General features: G+C 44.4%; 1 protein-coding gene across 1 annotated transcript in view; it reads left to right on the forward strand.

Moving 5' to 3' along the window:
- The first annotated feature begins 1,989 nt into the window (after positions 1-1,989).
- shisa4 (shisa family member 4) overlaps positions 1,990-21,686 on the forward strand; it is a 140,675-nt gene continuing 120,978 nt past the window's right edge. Inside the window, exons 1-2 of the mRNA XM_063065089.1 lie at positions 1,990-2,124; positions 7,606-7,843. Coding sequence (XP_062921159.1) covers positions 1,990-2,124; positions 7,606-7,843 — 373 coding nt within the window. The remainder of the gene's footprint in view (positions 2,125-7,605; positions 7,844-21,686) is intronic.

Below are 21,686 nucleotides of genomic sequence, written 5' to 3' on the forward strand. Positions count from 1 at the left end.
TTCTCTGGTGGACATTAAACTTCTTAGAAAAATAAGCCACTGAGTGGTCAATCTCCTCTTTGTCTGTCTGTAGCAGCACCACCCCGACCGCTTCGTCGCTGGCATCTGTTGCTAGAGAGAAGGGTTTTGAAAAGTCAGGCGCATTCAATACAGGGTGGTGACACAGAATCGCCTTCAGACTCTCGAAGGCTTGTTGACAAAGGTCGTCTCACACAAACTTCGCATTCTTTGGCAAGAGCTTAGTAAGAGGGAGGGTAATATCCACAAAGTTTTTGCAAAACTTCCGATAGTACCCCACCATCCCCAAGAACCTTCTCAGGGCTCTCTTGTCCGTCGGGATGGGAACTTCAGAGATAGCCTGCACCTTACTTAGCCTGCATCGGTGCCAGCTGCCCCTGTCCTACCACAAATCCCAGATAAGTGACCTTCACGTGGCCGAATTCACTTTTTGCGAAGCTCACTGTCAGGTTGGCTTCAGACAGCCGTTTAAATAGTTCCTCTACTGCCACAATGTGCACCTCCCACGTGTCACTCCTGACCACTAAATCGTCAATATACGCTTCTGTGTTCTTTAACCCTCTTATCACTGAATTAATCATCCTTTGGAAGGTCCCTGGGGCATTTTTCATGCCAAAATGTAAAACATTATACTCGTATAACCCGGATGGAGTGACAAATGCTGAGATTTCTCTAGCCTGGTCGGTTAAAGGAACGCACCAGTACCCTTTTAGCAAATCGATCTTTGTGATGTACTTAGCTCTCCACACTTTTTCGATGCAATCGTCTACCCTTGGGATGGGGTAAGCATCAGTTTTTGTGATGGCGTTCACTTTTCTGTAATCTGTACAGAATCGTATGCTCCCATCGACTTTCCGGACAACCACACAGGGAGACGCCCATTCTGATTTGGATGGCCTAATAATATCTGTGGCTAGCATGTGTTCAATTTCTTTCTCCACTAGCTTGCCCTTTTCCAAGTTCATCCTATAGGGGTGTTGCTTAATAGGCTGGTCTGAGGTGACGACAACATCATGTACCGTCCCTTTGCATCGCCTCGGGACATCCGGACACACATCAGCATGCTGGTTAATTAGCTTTATCAGCAGCTCGCTCTGTTCGGGGGTTAAGTAAGAAACCTTATCAGCAAAGTTGGCCAAAACAATAGAGTTCTTCAATCTGGTCGGCACCATATTTATCTTTTCAAGATGGGTCTTCCCCTTATCATTTGGCACCCCAGCCTCATTAATTTTCGTGATAACACCAACTAGATCTGCTATCTGATCGTGGTAAGCTTTTAACATATTAATGTGTACTAATTGTGTTGGTTTATGCCTGTCTGGCGTTTCGATAACATAATTCAAAGAGTCTATCTTTTTAATCATCTTGTACAGACCGTGGAATCTTGCCTGGAGGGGGTTGGTTACCACTGGAAACAGAACTAAGACCCGATCGCCCACTTGAAACACTTGTTCACAGCCACATCTATCATACCACTGTTTCATTTTAATTTGGGAGTGTCGTAGATTTTCTTTGGCAAAGTCACAGATCCTTTTAAGCCTCTCACAAAATTTTAAAACATAGTCAATTACATTGACTTGTACTGCCGGACTGGACCATTGCTCTTTCAGTAAGGTCAGGGGTCCTCTGGGCCAATGACCGAAGACGAGCTCGAATGGGCTGAACCCCAGTGACTCCTGAACTGTGTCCCTTACGGCAAATAGCAGAAGAGGCAAGGCATCATCCCAGTCCCTAGCGTTCTCTTGACAATGAATTTTAATCATGGTCTTTAATGTTGCGTGGAATCTTTTCAACGCCCCTTGGGACTCTGGGTGGTACGCGGAGGCCAAAATCTGCTTTGCTTCCATCTCATCCAACATCCGTTGGAATGTGTGAGATGTGAAGACACTCCCCTGATCTGACTGGATTTCCCTGGGCAGCCCTATCGTAGTGAAAAATTTCACAAGTGCCTTTACTGTTGCGGGAGCCTTGATGCTTGCCAGGGGCCCAGCCTCCGGAAACCTGGTGGTGGCGCACATCATTGTCATCACATACTCCCGCCCACTCGCAGTTCTGGACAGGGGACCGACAAAATCCAAAATTATTCAGGAGAAAGATTCCCTGAAAGTGGGTATCGGTCGAAGGGGTGCTTTAGGCAGGACCTGGTTCGGCTTTCCTACCACCTGACATAAATGACATCGCCTACAATATTCAATAATATCCTTCCTCATGTTCGGCCGGTAAAACTCTTTCATAATTCTATCGACTGTTTTCCTCAGTCCAAAATGTCCACTGAGGGGTATCTTGTGGGCCAGGTTAAAAATCTCATCCCTATAAATTTTCGGTACTACCACCTGGTGTACCACCCCCAACTCCTCAGCTGCGGGCACGGTACTTGGTCTCCACTTCCTCATCAGTACCCCCTCCTTCACATAATAGCCCACTGGCTCCCTTTTTATTTCTGCTTCGGAGAGAGCTGTCTCTGTCAAAACTATCAGCTCCTCGTCTCGTTCCTGTGCCTGTATAAATTCCTTCCTCGCTAATGATAAATCTACCTCAACTCTCTCATTTCCTTCAGCTCCACTATGCTCCTTCTTCTCACTTTCTAACCCTTCCTGGTACAAGGCTGGTAAAAACATCTCAGCTAAATCTACATTCGCTTCGGTAGCCTTTCTGGACATGCGCCGAGTCACTGCGCAAACAGGATAAGCCTATGAGTCCATGGGCAGGTCCTCAGTCCTGGCAGGCTTGCTTGTCAGCTTTACTGCTGGGTACACATCTCCGCCTGCAAGGTCATTACCGAGTAAGACCTCCACATCTTCCATCGGTAATTTGGGCCTCACCCCTATCGTGACCGGTCCGGAGACCAAGTCACTTTTTAGGTGTATCTGGTGCAAAGGTACTGCTTCAGTTCCTTTCCCAATGCCTTTTATCACACTGACCTCCCCAGTCTCGGTCTCTGCACTAAAGTCTAACACCCTCCTTAAGATCAATGACTGACAAGCCCCAGTGTCTCTCCAGATCCGTACTGGAACTGGGTTTGACTCCTCCTTCACCGACACCAATCCGGCCGAAATAAACTTCTTGCGCCCTTCCTGAACTTTATCAGACCTCTTCTCCCCTAGCGGTTTGTTTGCCGGCTCAATACAGCCAGTCGGAGTCGTCATTTTTCCTTTCCCCATCTTCTTCTTTGGGGCAAAACACCTGGACGCAATGTGACCGGCTTTCCCACAATTATAGCATATGACCCCAGGAGATTTCCTACCAAACTGCTTCCTGTCTTCCTTATCCTTCTCGCTAGTCCCCAGCTTACTTTCATGGATTTTCTGGCGGACTCTCTCCGCCCTCTTGACTACCCTTCTGGTAGCTTTTACTCGGGGTAAACTTTGCTTTGTGTGTTAACGCGTATTCATCCGCTAATTTATCAGTTGTGGCTAAGGTTTCTGCCTCTTTCTCATCTAGATAGGGCCTTATACCTTCAGGGACACAACCTTTAAACTGCTCAATCAGTATTAGCTGTAGCAGTCTGTCATAATCCCCATTGACCCCTTTCAAGGCGCACCAATGCTCACAATACATCTGCATCTCACGGGCAGACTCTAAATACGTGTGGCCCCACTGCTTCCTCACATTCCGGAACCTTTGCCGGTATGCCTCCGGGACCAATTCATATATCCTGAGTATAACCTCTTTCACCACATCATACCTCTGGGCATCTTCTGCGGACAATGCCGAGTAAGCTTGCTGAGCTTTCCCTTTAAGTACGCTCTGAAGCAAAACAGCCCACTTATCCCTCGGCCAGTCCTGACTTGCAGCGACTTTTTCAAAATGTAGAAAGTACTGATCAACATCGGCCTCCTCAAATGGGGGAACCAACCTAACCTCCTGGGTCGCCCTGAACCCTCCAACTTGGTTCGGCATTTGGCCCCTCTCTAGCGTCATCCTTAACTTCTCCAGCTCAAACTCCCTTTCCTTCTGCTTCTCTCTCTCTTCCCGTTCTAACTGCTTGTATATCTCTTCTCGTTCCAACTGCTGTACTCTCTCTTCCTGTTCCAACTGCTGTACTCTGTCTTCCCGTTCTAACTGCTTCATTCGGAACCCCTGCTCGAGTCTCAATTTTTCCATCTGCAGCTGCACTGCTTCTCCACCAGATTTGCTCATAGACACCACCTCCAGCTCCCCTTGAGGAAACACACCTTTAGCTCAATGATAGCTCTGTGCATCTCTGCTCTCCTCATTGTCGGCTTCCCCTTAAAAAGATTCAACCGTTTGGCAACAGTCACCAATTCTGATTTCCTGGCATCCTCTAATGCCTCCAAGGTTGGCGCCTTTAGAAGTTCCTCAATCTCTATTTCTGCTGTTTGTCCTTTCTTTCTTTCGGGAATTTTAACCCAATCAATCTACCCAGTCCCAATTTTGGCATTCAAGGTCCCAGACGAGTCCCCACTTATGTTACGTACCCCATAACTGGGTTGCCAAAACAGCAGAAATGGAACACTCGTTAGAGTCTGGATTACTAGGAATTAATAAAGTTTTATTAAAGACATAAGTAATACAGTACTCTAATCATAAGGATATCAATGTAACAGGTTAGCAATGATAATACACACATATACACAGAAATAGGGTGATAGAAATCAACCAAGCTCTATCGCAGTCTAGGGGTAAAATGATCAGTCTTAAGTGAAGCAGAGTTCAGTTCAGTTTAGTGCAGTTCACAGTAATCGCTGTTGTTGTACCATTGGAGAGAGAGAGAGAGAGAGATGCAATTTGGTTCAGGCAGACCTCTGACGTCCTCGCAGTTGGTTTTGGGCAGACCCTTTTATGTCTTCTAATCCCCGCTGTAGTCACCGACTGTGACCCCTCCATTCCAGATACGATCGTTCTTCCGCGGTGAACCCGGCACCCAGGCAAGGGCGGATACACACCCCAGGTTCCCACTGATCGTACCTTTACACCCTGTGAGCCTCTGGTTGGTTCCCGCAAACCGGACCTCCAAACTCCCACCACTTGTGGGGGTACACTGCTCTTTCCAGGGTCTCGTGGTCTCGTGGTGTGTTCCGTGCCTTAACAAACCTGCTCTTTTTATCCCCCTGCTGGGATATCACCTGTCCATCAAACTTCAAACAGTTCAGGTTCAAAGCAACTGGTCAGTCAATATTCTGAATTGTGTTTCTTTTCCGTTAATCCCTCCCTTCTCTCTTATTAGCATTTTGAATGTTTCTCCATTGTCTTTCTTATCTTTCTCATTTGCATCAATCGTCTGATAGCTTTGCTTAGTGTCACAGTACTGCTGAGTGTGAGAGAGGATTCAGTCACATGAACTTGATAATAACAACAACACACTCAAGAATTCTCATAAATCATGTATCATCACTTATGTTTGTTAAACTACACGGACCACCTCTAGTTCAGTGGAATCCTGAGCCGTTTATCACATCATGGCTGCGGTACCACAGGTCAGCAGATGACACAGGAACAAGAGTTGCTTCAGACCCCTGAACACATATTACGCCTGACCCTTTGTGGAAATTATTGTGAAACTTCTCATTGGTGGCATTGGTAAGTAGGTAATTACTTTTAAATTGGTAAAATACATGATTACCGTCTTTTTCTTTACTTGCTTGATAATTATATTTTATGATCATTAGTGAGTGCAACCGTGCAATACTTTGTCATATTATTAAATTAAGTATTGTATGTTTTATTGTAGCTCATTGCAATGCAAGATGTTGTTTAGTTTATCATTGAACATTATAGTACCATACAGGCCCCTGGGCCCTCAAACTACTCAAAGATCAACATTACCATGCCTCCTACATGGCCCTCCATTTATCTTTTATCCATGTACCTGTCTAAGAGTCTCTTAAATGTCCCTGATGTATCTGTTTCTACCACCACCCCTAGCAGCACATTCCATGCACCTACCAATCTCTAAACAAAACTACCTCCAATATCCCCACTACATTTTTCTCCAATTACCTTAAAATTACGCCCCCGGATATTAGCCACTTCCGCCCTAGGAAGAAGTCTCTGGCTGTCCTCTCAATCCATGCCTCTTATTATCTTCAACACCTCTATCAAGTCACCTCTCATCCTTCTTCACTCCAAAGAGAAAAGCCCCAGCTCACTCAGCCTATCCTCATAAGAGCATGCTCTCTAATCCAAACAGCATCCTGGTAAATCTCCCCTGCACTCTCAATAAAATTTCCACATCTTTCCACTGATGAGACAACCAGAGGACCTCTTTTGGTTGAGGTCGACCATGGATGATGCGCCTCGGCTGTCTAGGTGATACGCAAGCCAGGGCAGTACCATTGTCATAGTCATAGTCATACTTTATTGATCCCAGGGGAATTTGGTTTTCGTTGCAGTTGCACCATAAATAATTAAATAGTAATAATAAAACCATAAATAGTTAGATAGTAATATGTAGATTATGCCAGGAAATAAGTCCAGGACCAGCCTATTGGCTCAGGGTGTCTGACCCTCCAAGGGAGGAGCTGTAAAGTTTGATGGCCACAGGCAGGAATGGCTTCCTATGATGCTCAGTGTTGCATCTCGGTGGAATGAGTCTCTGGCTGAATGTACTCCTGTACCCAACCAGTCCATTATGTAGTGGATGGGAGACATTGTCCAAGATGGCATGCAACTTGGACAGAATCCTCTTTTCAGACACCACCGTCAGAGAGTCCAGTTCCATCTCCACAACATCACTGGCCTTACGAATGAGTTTGTTGGTTCTGTTGGTGTCAGCTACCCTCAGCCTGCTGCCCCAGCACACAACAGCAAACATTATCGCACTGGCCACTACAGACTCGTAGAACATCCTCAGCATCGTCCGGCAGATGTTAAAGGACTAACTGGGTTTCATGATCTGTCCAGATGTCAACCGATGTCCAGTTAGTCCTGACGAAGGCTCTCGGCCCGAAACGTTGACTGTACCTCTTCCTAGAGATGCTGCCTGGCCTGCTGCGTTCACCAGCAACTTTTATATGTTTTGCTTGAAATTCCAGCATCTGCAGACTTCCTCGTGTTGGAGTTTTAAATCAGCGCTTTCCTTCTCCTAGATGAGCTGCTATCCTGGGCCGACGAGCCCCATCTGCCCAAGCAACTGGCTTTAAAGCACCAGACCTGTTGAGTTCCTCCAGCATTTTGTGTGCTGCATTTAACAGCTTTTTTGCCATTTCTGTCAGTAGAAACGGTTTCGTCAGATTTAGTAGCTAAGCACACGTGAAGGGCGGGTGCTGGACTTGATCGTTAGAGGCTATTTGAGACACACGCCATTGGGAGCATTTAATAAGTAGTGGGAGCTTATTCCCACTGCCACCTCCGGTTATAACAACCTTAAAGAACAGGGCGACCAGAACTAAACACAATATGTCAAGTGTGGTCTAACCAGGTTTTATAGAGCTGCAACATTATATCACGACTCCTGAATTCAACCCCTCTGCTTTGTCAACACTCCATACGCCTTTGTAACCACCTTATCAATTTGCGCAACAACTTAGTAGGATCTCTGGGTGTAACCTCACCACCCCCCCCCCCCCCGCCGGGTCTTTCTCCAGATGGCGCGGGTTCCCGTGTCTGTGCGCGCTCTCGTTCTAGGCATTCCCGGCACGGTTCGGGTTCCCGTGGCTGTGCGCTCGCTCGCTCCAGGCATTCCTGGCACGGTTGCTTGGGCTGGTTGGTCTCGGTACGGGCTCCCGCGACTGGCCGTGCACGCGCGTACGCGTTCCAGTGGCCCTTTACCGCTGCTTGCCGCGGACGTTTAGGGGGAAAGCGCCGATGGGCCTGATTGGGGACGGCCGGCCGCTGCTGGCGGCTCTCTTGGTCGTCGGAGTAGGTAAGGACAGAACGGCGGCAGAGGTAGGGAGAGATACAGGCCCTTTGGCCGAGTACCCCACACGGCTCCTCCCAAAATCCTGCGTTCGGCCGGCCCGTATCTCTGCCACCAGATCTCCACCCCTCCCTCTTACCTCCTTAAATGGCACCGTTGTATCTCCTTAAATTAAACAATAATGTACCTGCTCCTTAAATCTCACCATTGTACCACACCCCCCCCCCCCCGGACAGTTCGTCCCACCCTATAACTGAAGAAGTTATAGCCTATTTAAATCTTTTCCCTTCATCTGACCTATGCCCCCTAGTTTTAGACTCGTCTACCCTGGGGTGAAGATTTATCGTCCACATTATCAATGCGTCACATAATTTTAAAGACTTATATGAGGCCACCTTTCCTTATCATATGTCCTAAGGAATAAACATCCTGGTAAATCTTTTCTTCACTCCTTGCAGTTTCCTTCCCCTCCCACCTCACCTGGTTTCCCCTATTAACTACTAGCTTGTATTTCTCACCTCCCCCACCCACCACACCTTATTCTGGCTTCTTTCCCCTTGACAGTCCTGGTGAAGGGTTTTGGCCCAGAATGTCAACTGTTTATTCCTCTCCATAGATGCTTTCTGACCTGCTGAGTCCCAGCATTTTGTGAGTTGTTCTAGAGCTCCTGCACCTGCAGAATCTCTTGTGTTTATAACCCAATTTTATATTCAGATTTACTTACCACAGGTACATGGCAACATACAGTGAAATGCATTGTTTACAGAAACAAACAACACAACCTAAGGATGTGCTGGTGGGCAGCCCTCAACTGTCATCACACATCCTGGCACCAACACAGCATGCTTGGCAGAACAATACAGAACACACAGCAGTAAATCAAACCCCTTTTCTCCTGTCCACACACCACACACTCTGCTCCAAGCCCAGGACAAGTCTCCAGTCTTCAGCTGGATGGGGTTTCATCGTACAGATTGATCTTTGGTCTAGCCATTGAGAATGATTGAAATGGGGTACTTAACTAAAACTGTGCATTGTACTCCCAAGTGCAGCTTCACAAACAACATATACCAAATATAATATAAACACACGAGATTCTGCAGATGTTATAAATCCAGAGAGACGCACAAAATGCTGGAGGACCTCTGCAGGTCAGGGGGCATCCATGGAAATGAATAAACAGTCAACTTTTTGGCCGAGTCCTTTCCTCGGGACTGGAAAGGGGAGAAAGAAGATGCCACAATAAAAAGGTAGGGGGAGGGGAAGGAAAACTAGCTGGAAGGTGTCAGGTGAAACCAGTGGTGGGAAAGATAAAGAGCTGGGGAGAAGGAGATCTGAAAGGAGAGAGGACAATGGGAGAAAGGGAAGAAGGAGGGCCACCAGGGGCAGGTGAGGAAAAGTGGTAAGGAGCCAGAGTGGAGAATAATATAATATCCGATGTCCTATAGTCAGTGCTCTGACTGATAAAGGCCAGTGTACTAAACACCTTTTTCATCACTCTGTGTACCTGTGATGCCACTTTTCAACTACCTATGCACATGCTCCCGAGTCTCTCTGTTCCATTACACTGCTTTGTTCTGTACTGTACGTAGCATAAGTCCTATGCTGGTTTGACTTTCCAAATGAATCACCTCACACATGTCTGTGTTGAAATTCATCTGCCACTCTTTGGTCCACTTCCCTATCTAGATTCCTCTATAATCAGCACCACCTTCACTGTCAACATGTATTTGCCATATATATTTGCATGTATTAGGAATTTACCATGATGTGTTGGTGTGCCATGCAACAAAACATTATAAAGAAATATATAAAAAATAAAGTTAGAAGTTTAAGTATGGATATGAAATTACATAAATACCAGCATGTATTTGCAATGGAAACAGCATTATAACAAGTGGTTAAAATGTCTAGAGTGCAATGACTGAGCTAATAGATAGAGGGGTGTGGGGGGAGGGGGGCTAACTAGAATGGTTGCTGGCGGGGGTGGGGAGGGCTAACTAGAATGGTTGCTGGCGGGGGTGGGGAGGAAGGAACTTTTAAAATGGTTTGTTTTGTGTTAATAGCCCAATAGCATTTTTCAGAAGGAAAGATTTGGAAAAGGGAGTTTGCTGGGTGTCTGTAGTGATACTTACCTGCCCGCTTCCAAGTCCTGCCAGTGACCTTTTCTGCTGACCTGACAGTTTGCTGTGGTTTTCATATATTGTGAGAGGATGCTGCACCAGACCGGACAGTGATGGCTGGTCTGTGGGTTATCTTTATGATGCCGTGTAGAATTGCACCGGGGTGTTCTAGGGAAGATGGAATTTTACCAACTGGCACAAGAAGTACATCCTGTGCTGTTTGTTGCTATTAATGAAGGAGATATGGTTTTCTCACATGAGCTCCTGTGAAATAATGATGCCCAGAAACGGGAATATTGAAACAATGTTAACTATAGAGTTGTTGATAATGAGAGGGTGGAGAGGAAACTCATTTCTCCTGAAGTTAATATGCATCTCCATGGCATGAAGGCATTCAGCTCCAAGTTATTCTTTATTTGCCAGTGGTACTTGGATTTGTTGCCTCAGTTCAAAGTAAATTTATTATCTAAGTATATGTCACCATAATCAACCCTAAGATTCATTTTCTTGTGAGTAAATACAAGAAACACAATAGAATCAATAAGAGACCACACCCAACAGGAAAAACAACTAATCTGCAAAAAAGGGAGAACAAAACTCCAGATACAAAAAGAAAGTGAAAAAAGAAATAATAATAATAATAAGCATTATAAATAAATAAGCAATGAATATTGAGAACATGAGATGAAGAGCCCTCGAAAATGAGTCCGTAAGTTGTACAGTTCATTGATGATTGAGAGAAGTTTTCTCCTCTGGTTCAAGAGCCTGATGGTTGAGGGTTAGTAACTGTTCCTGAACCTGGTGGTGTGGGTCCTGAGCTTCCTGTTTTTGTTCCTGATGGTTGAGGGGTAGTAACTGTTCCTGAACCTGGTGGTGTGGGTCCTGAGCTTCCTGTATCTTGTTCCTGATGGTTGAGGGGTAGTAACTGTTCCTGAACCTAGTGGTATGGGTCCTGAGCTTCCTGTATCTTGTTCCTGATGGTTGAGGGGTAGTAACTGTTCCTGAACCTAGTGGTGTGGGTCCTGAGCTTCCTGTATCTTGTTCCTGATGGCAGCAGCAACAAGAGAGCCTGACCTGGTAGGTGGGGTCCTTAATGATAGATGCTTCTTTCCTGCAACAGCACTCCATGTAGATGTGTTCCATGGTCTGGAAGGCTTTACCTGTGATGGACTGGTTCTTATCAGTTGCAGCAGAGTTACAGATTGGGATGTATGATGTTGTAGGCATCACTGAATCATGCCTGAAAGATTATAGCTAGCAGCTTAAAGTCCAAAGATACACATTGTATTGAAAGGACAGGCAGGAAAGTAAGGGGAGTGGCATTGCTCTGTTTGTTAAAGATTGAAATGAGATCATTAGAAAGAAGTGACATAGGGTTGGAAGGTGTTGAATCATTGTGGATAGAGCGAAGAAACTGCAAGGGTAAATGACCTTGATGGGAGTTTTATACAGATGGCTTTTTAAAGATGTGCCTCATGACGAGCCTCTCGAAACACTTCATGATGATGGATGTGAGTGCAACGGGACGGTAGTCGTTGAGATGGGGACGATGGTGGCGGCCTTGAAGCACGTTGGAACGTCGGTGCTGCTCAGGAAGATGTTGAAGATGTCAGTGAGAACATCTGCCAGCTGGTCTGCACATCCTCTGAGCACTCTGCCAGGATTATTGTTTGGTCCAGCAGCCTTCCGTGGGTTGACCCTGCATAGAGTTGTCCTCACATCGGCCACGGTAAGACACAGCACCTGGTCATTGGGAGGAGGAGTGGTCTTCCTCGCCACCACGTCATTTTCCGCCTCGAAATGAGCGTAGAAATTGTTCAACGCATCTGGGAGGGAGGCATCACCAGCACAAGCAGGTGTTGTCTTGTAGTTGGTGATGTCCCGAATTCCCTTCCACATGCGCCACGTGTCGCCGCTGTCCTGGAAGTGGCTGTGGGCTCACTGGGCATTTGCACGCTTTGCCTCTCTGATGGCCCGGGACAGTTTGGCCCTCGCTGTTGTTAGGGCTGCCTTGTCGCCTGCTCTGAAGGCGGGGTCACGGGTCCTCAGCAGCGCACGCACCTCCGCGGTCATCCATGGCTTCTGGTTAGCGTGTATAGTGATGGTTTTGGCCGCAGTGACGTCATCGATGCACTTGCTGAAGTAGCTAGTCACTGATGCCGTGTACTCCTCTAAGTTGGTAGAGTCGCTATCGGTTGCAGCCTCCCTGAACATGTGCCAGTCAGTGTGCTCAAAGCAGTCTTGAAGAGCAGAGATGGCTCCTGCTGGCCAGGTTTTCACCTGCTTCTGAACTGGTGTGGAGCGTCTGACGAGCGGTCTGTATGCTGGGATTAGCATAACAGGGATGTGGTCTGACTAACTGAGGTGGGGGCGGGGCTCCGCCCAGTACACGTCAAGAATGTTTGTATAAACAAGGTCCAACGCTTTCTCCCCTCTCGTTGCAAAGTCCACATACTGATGGAATTTGGGGAGCACTGACTAGAGGTTCGCGTGGTTAAAATCTCCGGCGACAATAAACAAAATGAGGAAGAAATATATCTCAGTGATTTTGATCGTGGAATGATTGTTGGTGCCAGACTGAATAGGTCGAGTTTCTCAGAAACTGCTGATCTGCTGGGATTTTCACAGGCAACAGTCTACAGACCGTAGCTACTATTACTCTACTGTCACTCTACAGTACACTTACTATTCTCTCTATCAGCACAAATTTGACATCTTCACCCTCTGAGCCATTATTATACCTCAAAACTGTTGTAATCTCATTATTTATTGTTACGTACCCCGTAACTGGGTTGCCAAACCAGCAGAAATGGATCACTCAGTTGGAGTCTGGAGTACTAGAACTAAGAAAGTTTTATTACAGAAACAAGCAACACAGTAATCGAAAGGATAATAAATGCAACAGTTCAGTGATGATAAACACACATGTGCACAGAATTAAGATAACAGCATCAATCAAGCTCTATCGTTGTCTAGGGGTAAATGACCAATTTCAAAATGACTCAAAGTTCAGTCCAGTTTAGTAGTTCAGTTCGCAGTAATCGTTGCCATGGCGGTGGACAACGTGGGGGAAGAGAGAGATAGAATAGGAACAACTCATCATTCAGAACGGCTTCACTCACAGACCAGCAAGATGGCTCACAGACCAGCGAGATGGCTCACAAACAGCTTTTGGGCGGGTCCTTGGTGATGTCACCTGAGGTCACCGACTGTGACCCCTCCTCCAGATGCGGTCGATCCTCTGCAGTGAACCCGGCACCCAGGCAAGGGCGGACACACACCGGGTTCCCGCTGATCGTACCTTTCCACCCTGTGCGTTGTCCGGTACTTCTCACCACTCGTGAGAGGCGCACCGCTTCCAGGGTCTCGTTACCTCGGGTGGCGTGTGTGTGTGTCTTAGCGAACCTGTCCCTTTTTATCCCCCTGCTGGGGTATCGCCTGTCCATCACTTCAAACAGTTCAGGGTTCAAAGGGGGGAGCCGCTCCAGACAGCTCTCCCTCCCACATCCCTTCATTACACATCTCCAGACGCTGCTCCATTGTTCCTTATCTCTCCTTCCCCTGAGGGCAGGTGGCAGACCAACTGCTGATGCCACTGATGCTAGCCCAGGCCAGCAAACATCTTAATTTTATGTGTATTCTCGTAACATTATTAACACCTTTACCCATCTACCTGCCTTTAAAAGTTAATAAAGGTGTACATGATGATAAGAGACGAGCTGTAGATTGAGTGGACAGCCAGATACATTATCTCAGGGCAGCAATGGCTGAAGCCAGGGTGCATAATTTTAAGGTAATTGGAGGAAAGTATAGGGAGTGGGGATATCAGAAGTAGATTTTTTTACGCAGAGAATAGTGGGTCCATAGATTGCACTGCCAAGGGTAGTGGTAGAGGCAGATACATTAGAGACATTTAGGACAGATGAATGGAGGGCTATGTAGGAGGGACAGGTTAGATTGATTTCGGAGTAAGTTCAAAGGCCAGCACACAGTTGTGGGTTGAAGGCCCTGTACTGTGCAGTAATGTTCCATGTTCTGTATCCTCTAATATTTACTATCCAGCTTTCATCATGTTGAAACTATACCTCTGTACTGGTCATCAGAATATACCCACTTATTTCTCTTTCTACCATCAACTTACCTCTCATTAGGAATAGCGTGTGCATTCAGATAAACAACCTTTCCTGATTCTGACTCAATTTGCTGGTGCAATCACAGATATTAACATCAGCTCTTGATATACTCTGGTTATGGAATTTAGTCCATTGACACCACCTCTTTGGTCAAGAAAGTACAGTAGCATCTGAGGAGACTGAGGTGAGAGAGGCTTCCCCCCACCATTCTAATCAATTTTTATAGAAGCACTATTGAGAGTGTTCTTGCAGTTGCATCACCATCAGCTACGGGAATTGTAAGGCAAGTGACCACAAGACCCTGGAAAGGATTAAAAGACTGCTGATAGGCTCATCGAGGTTGCTTCTCAACCATTGGAGATATTTATCAGGAGCACTGGGTATGCGGGACCCTTAGCATTGTCAGTAACCCCTCCCATTCATCTCCAATCTCTTTGATCCTCTATCACTAGGCTATAGCATTTGGAAAAGAACTGTTAGAATGGCAAACAGCTTCTTCCCCCAGTCCATAAGACTACTGAACTCCATTCAGGTCTCATCACGATTGAAGCGCCTGTAGCATTATACAGTTTACATCTTAACTTATAACATACACGCACCTTATTAGTTGTTAATTTATTTGTGGTAATTTTACTGCTGTGGGCTGGATCTGTGGCATTTAAGTCTGGTGATCCAGGTCTGTAAAAGAAAACTAGGTATGACTTGTGGAGGGCTACCTCAGGAGCTAAGAGACAATTCCAGGAGAGGTTGGAGAAGACATCGGATGCACGTCAGGGGGTTTGTGGGATATTACTTTCTACAAAGCAAAACCCAACATCGTGAATGGCAGCGATGATTCAGATGAATTCAATGCCTTTTATGCTCACTTTGAAAAGGAGAATAAAACCACAGCTTTGAGGGTCCTGCAGGATCCGATGACCTTGTGATCTCTGTCTCAGAGGTCAATGTCAGGCTATCTCTCAGGAGTGTGAACCCTCGCAAGGCAGCAGGGCCCGATGGTGTACGTGGTAAGGCTCTGAAAACCTGTGCCAACCATCTGATGGGAATATTCAAAGACATTTTCAATATCTCACTGCTACAGTTGAAGTTCCCACCTGTTTCAAAAGGGCAGCAATTGTACTAGTGCTCAAGAAGAGCAGAGTGAGCTGCCTTAATGACTATTGTCCAGTAGCACTCACATCTACAGTAATGAAATGCTTTGTGAGGTTGGTCATGGCTAGAAACAACACCTGTCTCAGGAAGAACCTGGACCCACTGCAATTTGCCTATCACCACAACAGGTCTACAGCAGACACGATCTCAATGGCTCTCCACACAGCTTTGGATCACCTGGACAAAACAAATACCTGTGTTAGGATGCTGCTTATTGACTATAGCTCAGCATTTAACGCCATCTACAGTCCTGATCGAACAGTTACAGAACCTAAGCCTCTTTACCTCCCTCTGCAACTGGATCCTCAACTTCTTAACCGGAAGTTAGGAAGTGGAAATAACATCTCCACCTCGCTGACAATTAACACTGGCGTTCAACAGGGATGTGTGCTTAGCCCACTGCACTACACTCTACACCCAAGTCTGTGTGGCTAGGCATAGTTCAAACTGCATCTATAAATTTAGACCATAAGAGATAGGCTAATCCCGGATCCCACTCAACACCATATATCTACCTTTTTGCCATATCCTTTGATGCCCTGACCAACCAGGAATCTATGAACTTCTGCCTTAAGTATACCCACAGACTTGGCATCTACCGCAGTCTGTGGAGTCTGTGCAGTCTACCGCGGAACATTCCGCAGATTCACTACTCTCTGGCTAAAGAAACTCCTCCTTACCTCTGTTCTAAAGGGTTGCCCCTCAATGTGGAGGCTGTGTCCTCTAATTCTCGATACACCCACTATAGGATATATCCTCTCCACATCCACCCTATCTACTCCTTTCAACATTTAGTAGGCTTCCATGAGATCCCCAAGCATTCTTTTAAATTCCTGTGATTACAGGCTCAAAGCTGCCAAAAGCTCCTCGTATGTTAATCTCTTCATTCCCAGAATCATCCCTGTTAACCTCTCTGGACTCTCCAATAACAACACATCCTTTCTGAGATAAGGGGCCAAAACTATTGACAATACTCCCAAGTACGGCCTGACAAGTGTCTTATAAAGCCTCAGCATTATCTCCTTGCTTTTATATTCTATTCCCCTTGAAATAAATGCCAACATTGCATTTGCCTTCTTTACCACAGATGCCATCTGTAAATTAACCTTCTGGGAATCTTGCACGATGACTCCCAAGTTCCTCTGCACCTCTGATGTCTGAATTGTCTCCACATTTAGATAATAGTCTGCACTATTGTTCCTTTTACCAAAATGCATTATCGTACATTATTTGCTGATGATACAATCATGGGTTTTTGCCAGAATTTCTGATGGTAGCAAAAGGACGTACAGGAGTGAGATATACCAATTAATTGAGTGATGTTGCAGCAGCAACCTTGCATTCAATGTCAGCAAGACCAAAGAGCTGATTGTGGACTTCAGGAAGGGTAAGGCGACGGAACACAAACCTGCTAATTAAATTTGCCAACGACACTAAATTGATTGGCCTTATCTCAATCAATAACAAGGTGGCCTACAGAGAAGAAGTCATCTCTCTGACACAGTGGTGTCAAGGAAACAACCTGTCCCTCAATGTTGCAAGAACAAAGGAGCTAGTTGTGGATTACAGGAGGATTAGGGACAGGCTAACCCCTAATGAAATCAATGGATCTGGGGCTGAGAGGGTAAAAGCTTTAAGTTCCTTGGCATCCATGTCACCAAGGACCTCGTGGTCTGTACACACCAGCTGTGTGCTGAAAAAGGCACAGCAGTGCCTCTTTCACCTCAGACGGTTGAGGAAGTTGGTATGGGCCCCCAAATCCTAAGAATTTTCTACAGGAGCACAATTGAAAGCATCCTGATTGGCTGCATCGCTGCCTGGTATGGGAACTGTACTTCCCTCAATTGCAGGACTCTGCTGAGAATGGTGCGGACAGCCCACCGCATCTGTAGACGTGAACTTCCCATGATTCAGGACATTTACAAAGACAGGTGTATAAAAAGGGCCCTTAGGATTATTGGGGAGCCAAGTCACTCCAACCACAATCTATTCCCAGATATCCCACCCTGCAAAAACTCATTTCAGGGAGGTAGCCCCCCCCCCCCACCGTCGACCTCCAAGGGTGTATGTAATACTTTGTTCATTGATTTTGTCTAATCTGTAAACCAAGTTGGGTATATGCAGAAAATGTGACATTAAAATATGTACTTATATTATCATGTTTATTCTATTACAACTTTAAGCAAGTCTACAGGGAGTTTGGCCTCATCATGTAGGACATCAATAGAGTATCTCCTTAGCAGCTAGCCAGCTAGTTTAAATAACATTAGCTATGCTAATGAACGAATGACACCTGTTAAACTCACCTCAACATGTCATTTACGTTTTAACCCACCATGGGCAATAAAAAAGTCACTGTTGCAGACAGTGCAGCGAGCAACACTGTCATTATTTTTGAGGTTGACTGTAAAGCCCGCCCACAGAGAAAACTGACAGATCTACTTAGCACGAAGAGAAACCAATCAGGATTCTTGCTCTCCTTCTCCCTCTCAAAAAATCAATTTCCGGGGTATTGTATATAATTTCCGGGCGTCAGGGAGCTGCTCTCAATATGCGGGAGACTCCTGGAACTTCCTGGAGAGGTAGGATGTCTGTTTTCCAGCTGCTACCATCTGGGAAATGGTACCACAGCATAAAAGCCAAGACCAGCAGGCTCTTCCAACAGGCCATCAGACTGATTAACTCACGCTGATTTAAGTGTATTTCTATGTTACATTGACTGTTCTATTTATTATAATTTACCATGATTGCACATTTAGATGGAGACGTAACATAAAAAATTTTACTCCTCCTCATGTATGTGAAGGATGTAAGAAATAAAGTCAATTCAATCCTCATAGGGGGATCTGAACTGGGAGTTTCAAGTTCCTAGGTGTCAATATCTCTGAGGACCTTACCTGGATACAACATATTGATGCAGCTATAAAGAAGGCAAGACAGAGGCTAGATTTAATAGGAGTTTGAGGAGATTTGGTTTGTCAACTAAAGCACTCGAAAATTTCTACAAAAGTACTGTGGAGAACTTTCTGACTGGCTGCTTCACCATCTGGTATGAGGGGGGTGGCAGTAGGAGCACTACTGCACAAGATCAAAATAAGTTGCAAAAACTTGTAAAATGAGTCAGCTCCATCATGGGTATCAGCCTCTGTAGTACCCAAGACATCTTCAAGGAGTGATGCCTTAGGACCGCAGTGTCCATCATTAAGGATCTCCACTACTGAGGATGGCCCTCTGTACACTGTTACCGTCAGAAAGGAGGTTCAGAATCCTGAAGGCACACACTCAGCAATTCAGAAAGAGCATCTTCCTTTCTACTATCCAATTCCTAAGTGGACACTGAACCTCACCATTTTTTTATTTCTGTTATTTTGTACTACTTAATTTAATTATTTAAGACTTATATATACTTAATGTAGCTCTGTATTTCCCTCTATATTTATTCATCATGTACTTCATTGTACTGCTACTGTAAAGTTAACAAATTTCATGACATATGTTTGTGATATTAACCTGATTCTGATTATGTGTTGTGTGTGAGTTATATGTACTGTGTTGTGCACCTTGGGGTATAGTTGAATGACAATAAACTTGAACTTGTATAGAAAACATGAGAAATTCTGCAGATGCTGGAAGTCCAAAGCAGTACACACAAAATGCTGGAGGAACTCAGCACATCAGGCAGCAAGTATGGAAATGAATAAACAGTCAACTTTTCGGGCCATGACCCTTCTTCAGACCTGGAAAGGAAGGGGAAGATGGCAGTATAAAAAGTGGGGGGAGGGGAAGGAAGAGGACAGCTATAAGGTGATACATGAATCCAGGTGGGTAGGAAAGGTAAAGGACTGGAGAGGAAGGAATCTCATAGGAGAGGAGAGTGGACTGTAAGAGAAAGAGAAGGAGGAGGGGACCCACGGGGAGGTGATATGTAGATGAGAAGAAGTAAGAGGTCAAAGTGGGAAATAGAAGAGGAGAGGGAAAAAATCATATATTCATTTCCATAGATGCTGCCTGACCTGCTGAGTTCCTCCAGCATTTTGTGTGTGTAACTTAAATAGTTAACTGGAATGAAAACCACCTTCAATGGAATGAGGATCTGGCCCAATTAAATTAGAACTAGAGTTTTGCAGGCAATTCTGTTACTTAATGGTGAGCTGCCTCTGATGAAGAGACGGTTCAGGTACGTGGAGGCAAATTCCCCGAGGAACCAAAAAAGAAAAAACAAGTTGAGAGCTCCCTGGCTCACTAAGGAGAAACAGAGGAAAATAATGCTTAAAAACAAACTGCTTGTGACTGTCTGTGCCAGGTTAAAAATACCATTTAGAACTCATTCATTACCAAAGAACAAGAGGGCAGGTAGAAAGAGATGTAAAGATGCATAGGAGTAAAGATTAGTTGTATCCGAATGGTAGATTTCTACTGGTTAATGGTCTACTATTCAATAAAAAGGTAGTTTTGGTTAACGTTCATGCTCCCAATATGGACTGTCCAGAATTTTATAAATCATTATTTAATCGGTTCCTGAATTTGAATGAGTTTTCATTGATCTGGGGCGGAGATCTTAATACTTGCTTATCTCCAGTTTTGGACCGTTCTGCTCCTCTACGGACCTTACCCAATAAATCTGCAATTTTGATTAACTCATTCCTCTCTGATTCTGGGTCGACGGACATTTGGCGTTTTTTGCATCCTCAGGAAAAAGATTTTTCTTTTTTTTTCCACATGTTCGCCATTCCTAGTCAAGAATTGATTATTTTTTTATTGACTCTCGGCTTATCTCTTCAGTGATTAAATGTGATTATGATTCTATAACCATTTCGGATCATGCTCCACTTAAGCTTTCTATTAAAATTCAGGTCAATACACAAAATAATAGACAATGGCGTTTTAATTCGTTGCTGCTTCAGGATTCGGATTTTGTTAACTTTATGAATGAACAGATTGATCTCTTTTTTACAATCAACTACACAGAGGATATTTCTGTGAACATTCTTTGGGATACTTTTAAAGCTTATATTCATGGTCAGATTATCTCGTATTCTGCTGCTTTGAGGAAGAAGTTGAAGCAGGAGGAGTTGGTAATTGTGGACAAGATTAAGGAAATTGATAAGAAATATGTTACAGCTCCCTCTGAGGAGTTGTATAAACAAAGAACTGAACTTCAAATGGAACACAGTTTATTACTTTCGTCCTCGATTGTAAACCAATTAAAGAAAACAAGAAGTGAATTTTATGTACACAGTGACAAAGTTGGTAAACTGTTGGCTAACCAACTGAAGTCTAATTATACTAAATCTCAAATTAATCAGATTTATAATCAAAATAATCGACTGATATTTGATCATGCGGAGATCAATCAAACCTTCTTTGATTTTTATTCTTCCTTATATCAATCTGAGTCTTTACGAGACTCTAAGTATATGAATAACTTTTTAGATAACCTAGATTTCCCTGAGATTTCACAGGATATGTCTTCTATGCTTGATATTCCCATTACTACTGATGAGATTGAGAATATTTCCTCTATGAACCTGGGGAAAGCTCCTGGCCCTGATGGGTTTACCGTGGAATTTTATAAGTTTTTTGCACCTTCATTAATCCCTTGGTTCTGTAGGGTTTTGGAGGCTTCACTAAAACTTGGTAAACTTCCCAAATCCTTTTATAGAGCGTCAATCTCTCTAATATTAAAGAAGGATAAAGATCCTGCTCAGTGTGCATCTTATAGACCAATATCTTTATTAAATGTTGATTCTAAAATTTTTTCTAAATTATTAGCAAACAGATTAGAAAAAGTACTCCCTTTTATTATTTCGGAAGACCAAACGGGTTTTATTAAAGGTCATTACTCTTTCTATAACATTCGCACATTGTTAAATATTGTTTATACCCCCTCACAAAATGTTCCTGAGTGTGTTATCTCTTTAGATGCTGAGAAAGCTTTTGTTAGAGTAGAATGGCCTTACTTATTTAAGGTGCTTGAAATGTTTAATTTTAGCTCGAAATTTATATCCTGGATTAAACTGTTATATCATTCTCCTATGGCCTCGGTCCGTACTAACTCCTTAAGCTCACCTTTTTTCCCTCTTTTTCGAGGTACTCGACAAGGTTGTCCTCTTAGTCCTTTATTATTTGATATTGCATTAGAACCTCTTGCAATTGCCATTCGAGAATCTCCAAATATTATTGGGATAACTCGGGGCTTAAAGTCCCATAAAATATCACTCTATGCTGATGACTTACTTTTATATATTCCTAATCCTCAGAAATCTATCCCTGCTGCTTTAGATTTATTAGCACAATTTAGTCTTTTTTCAGGTTATAAATTAAATCTTAGTAAGAGTGAACTTTTTCCGATTAATAAACAACTTCCCTTGTATCATAACTTTCTGTTTAAATTGATTAATAATTATCTCTCATATCTTGGGATTAAAATTACTTGTAAAT

Source organism: Mobula hypostoma, chromosome 13, assembly GCF_963921235.1.
Source record: "Mobula hypostoma chromosome 13, sMobHyp1.1, whole genome shotgun sequence".
NCBI classification, from domain to species: Eukaryota; Metazoa; Chordata; class Chondrichthyes; order Myliobatiformes; family Myliobatidae; genus Mobula; species Mobula hypostoma.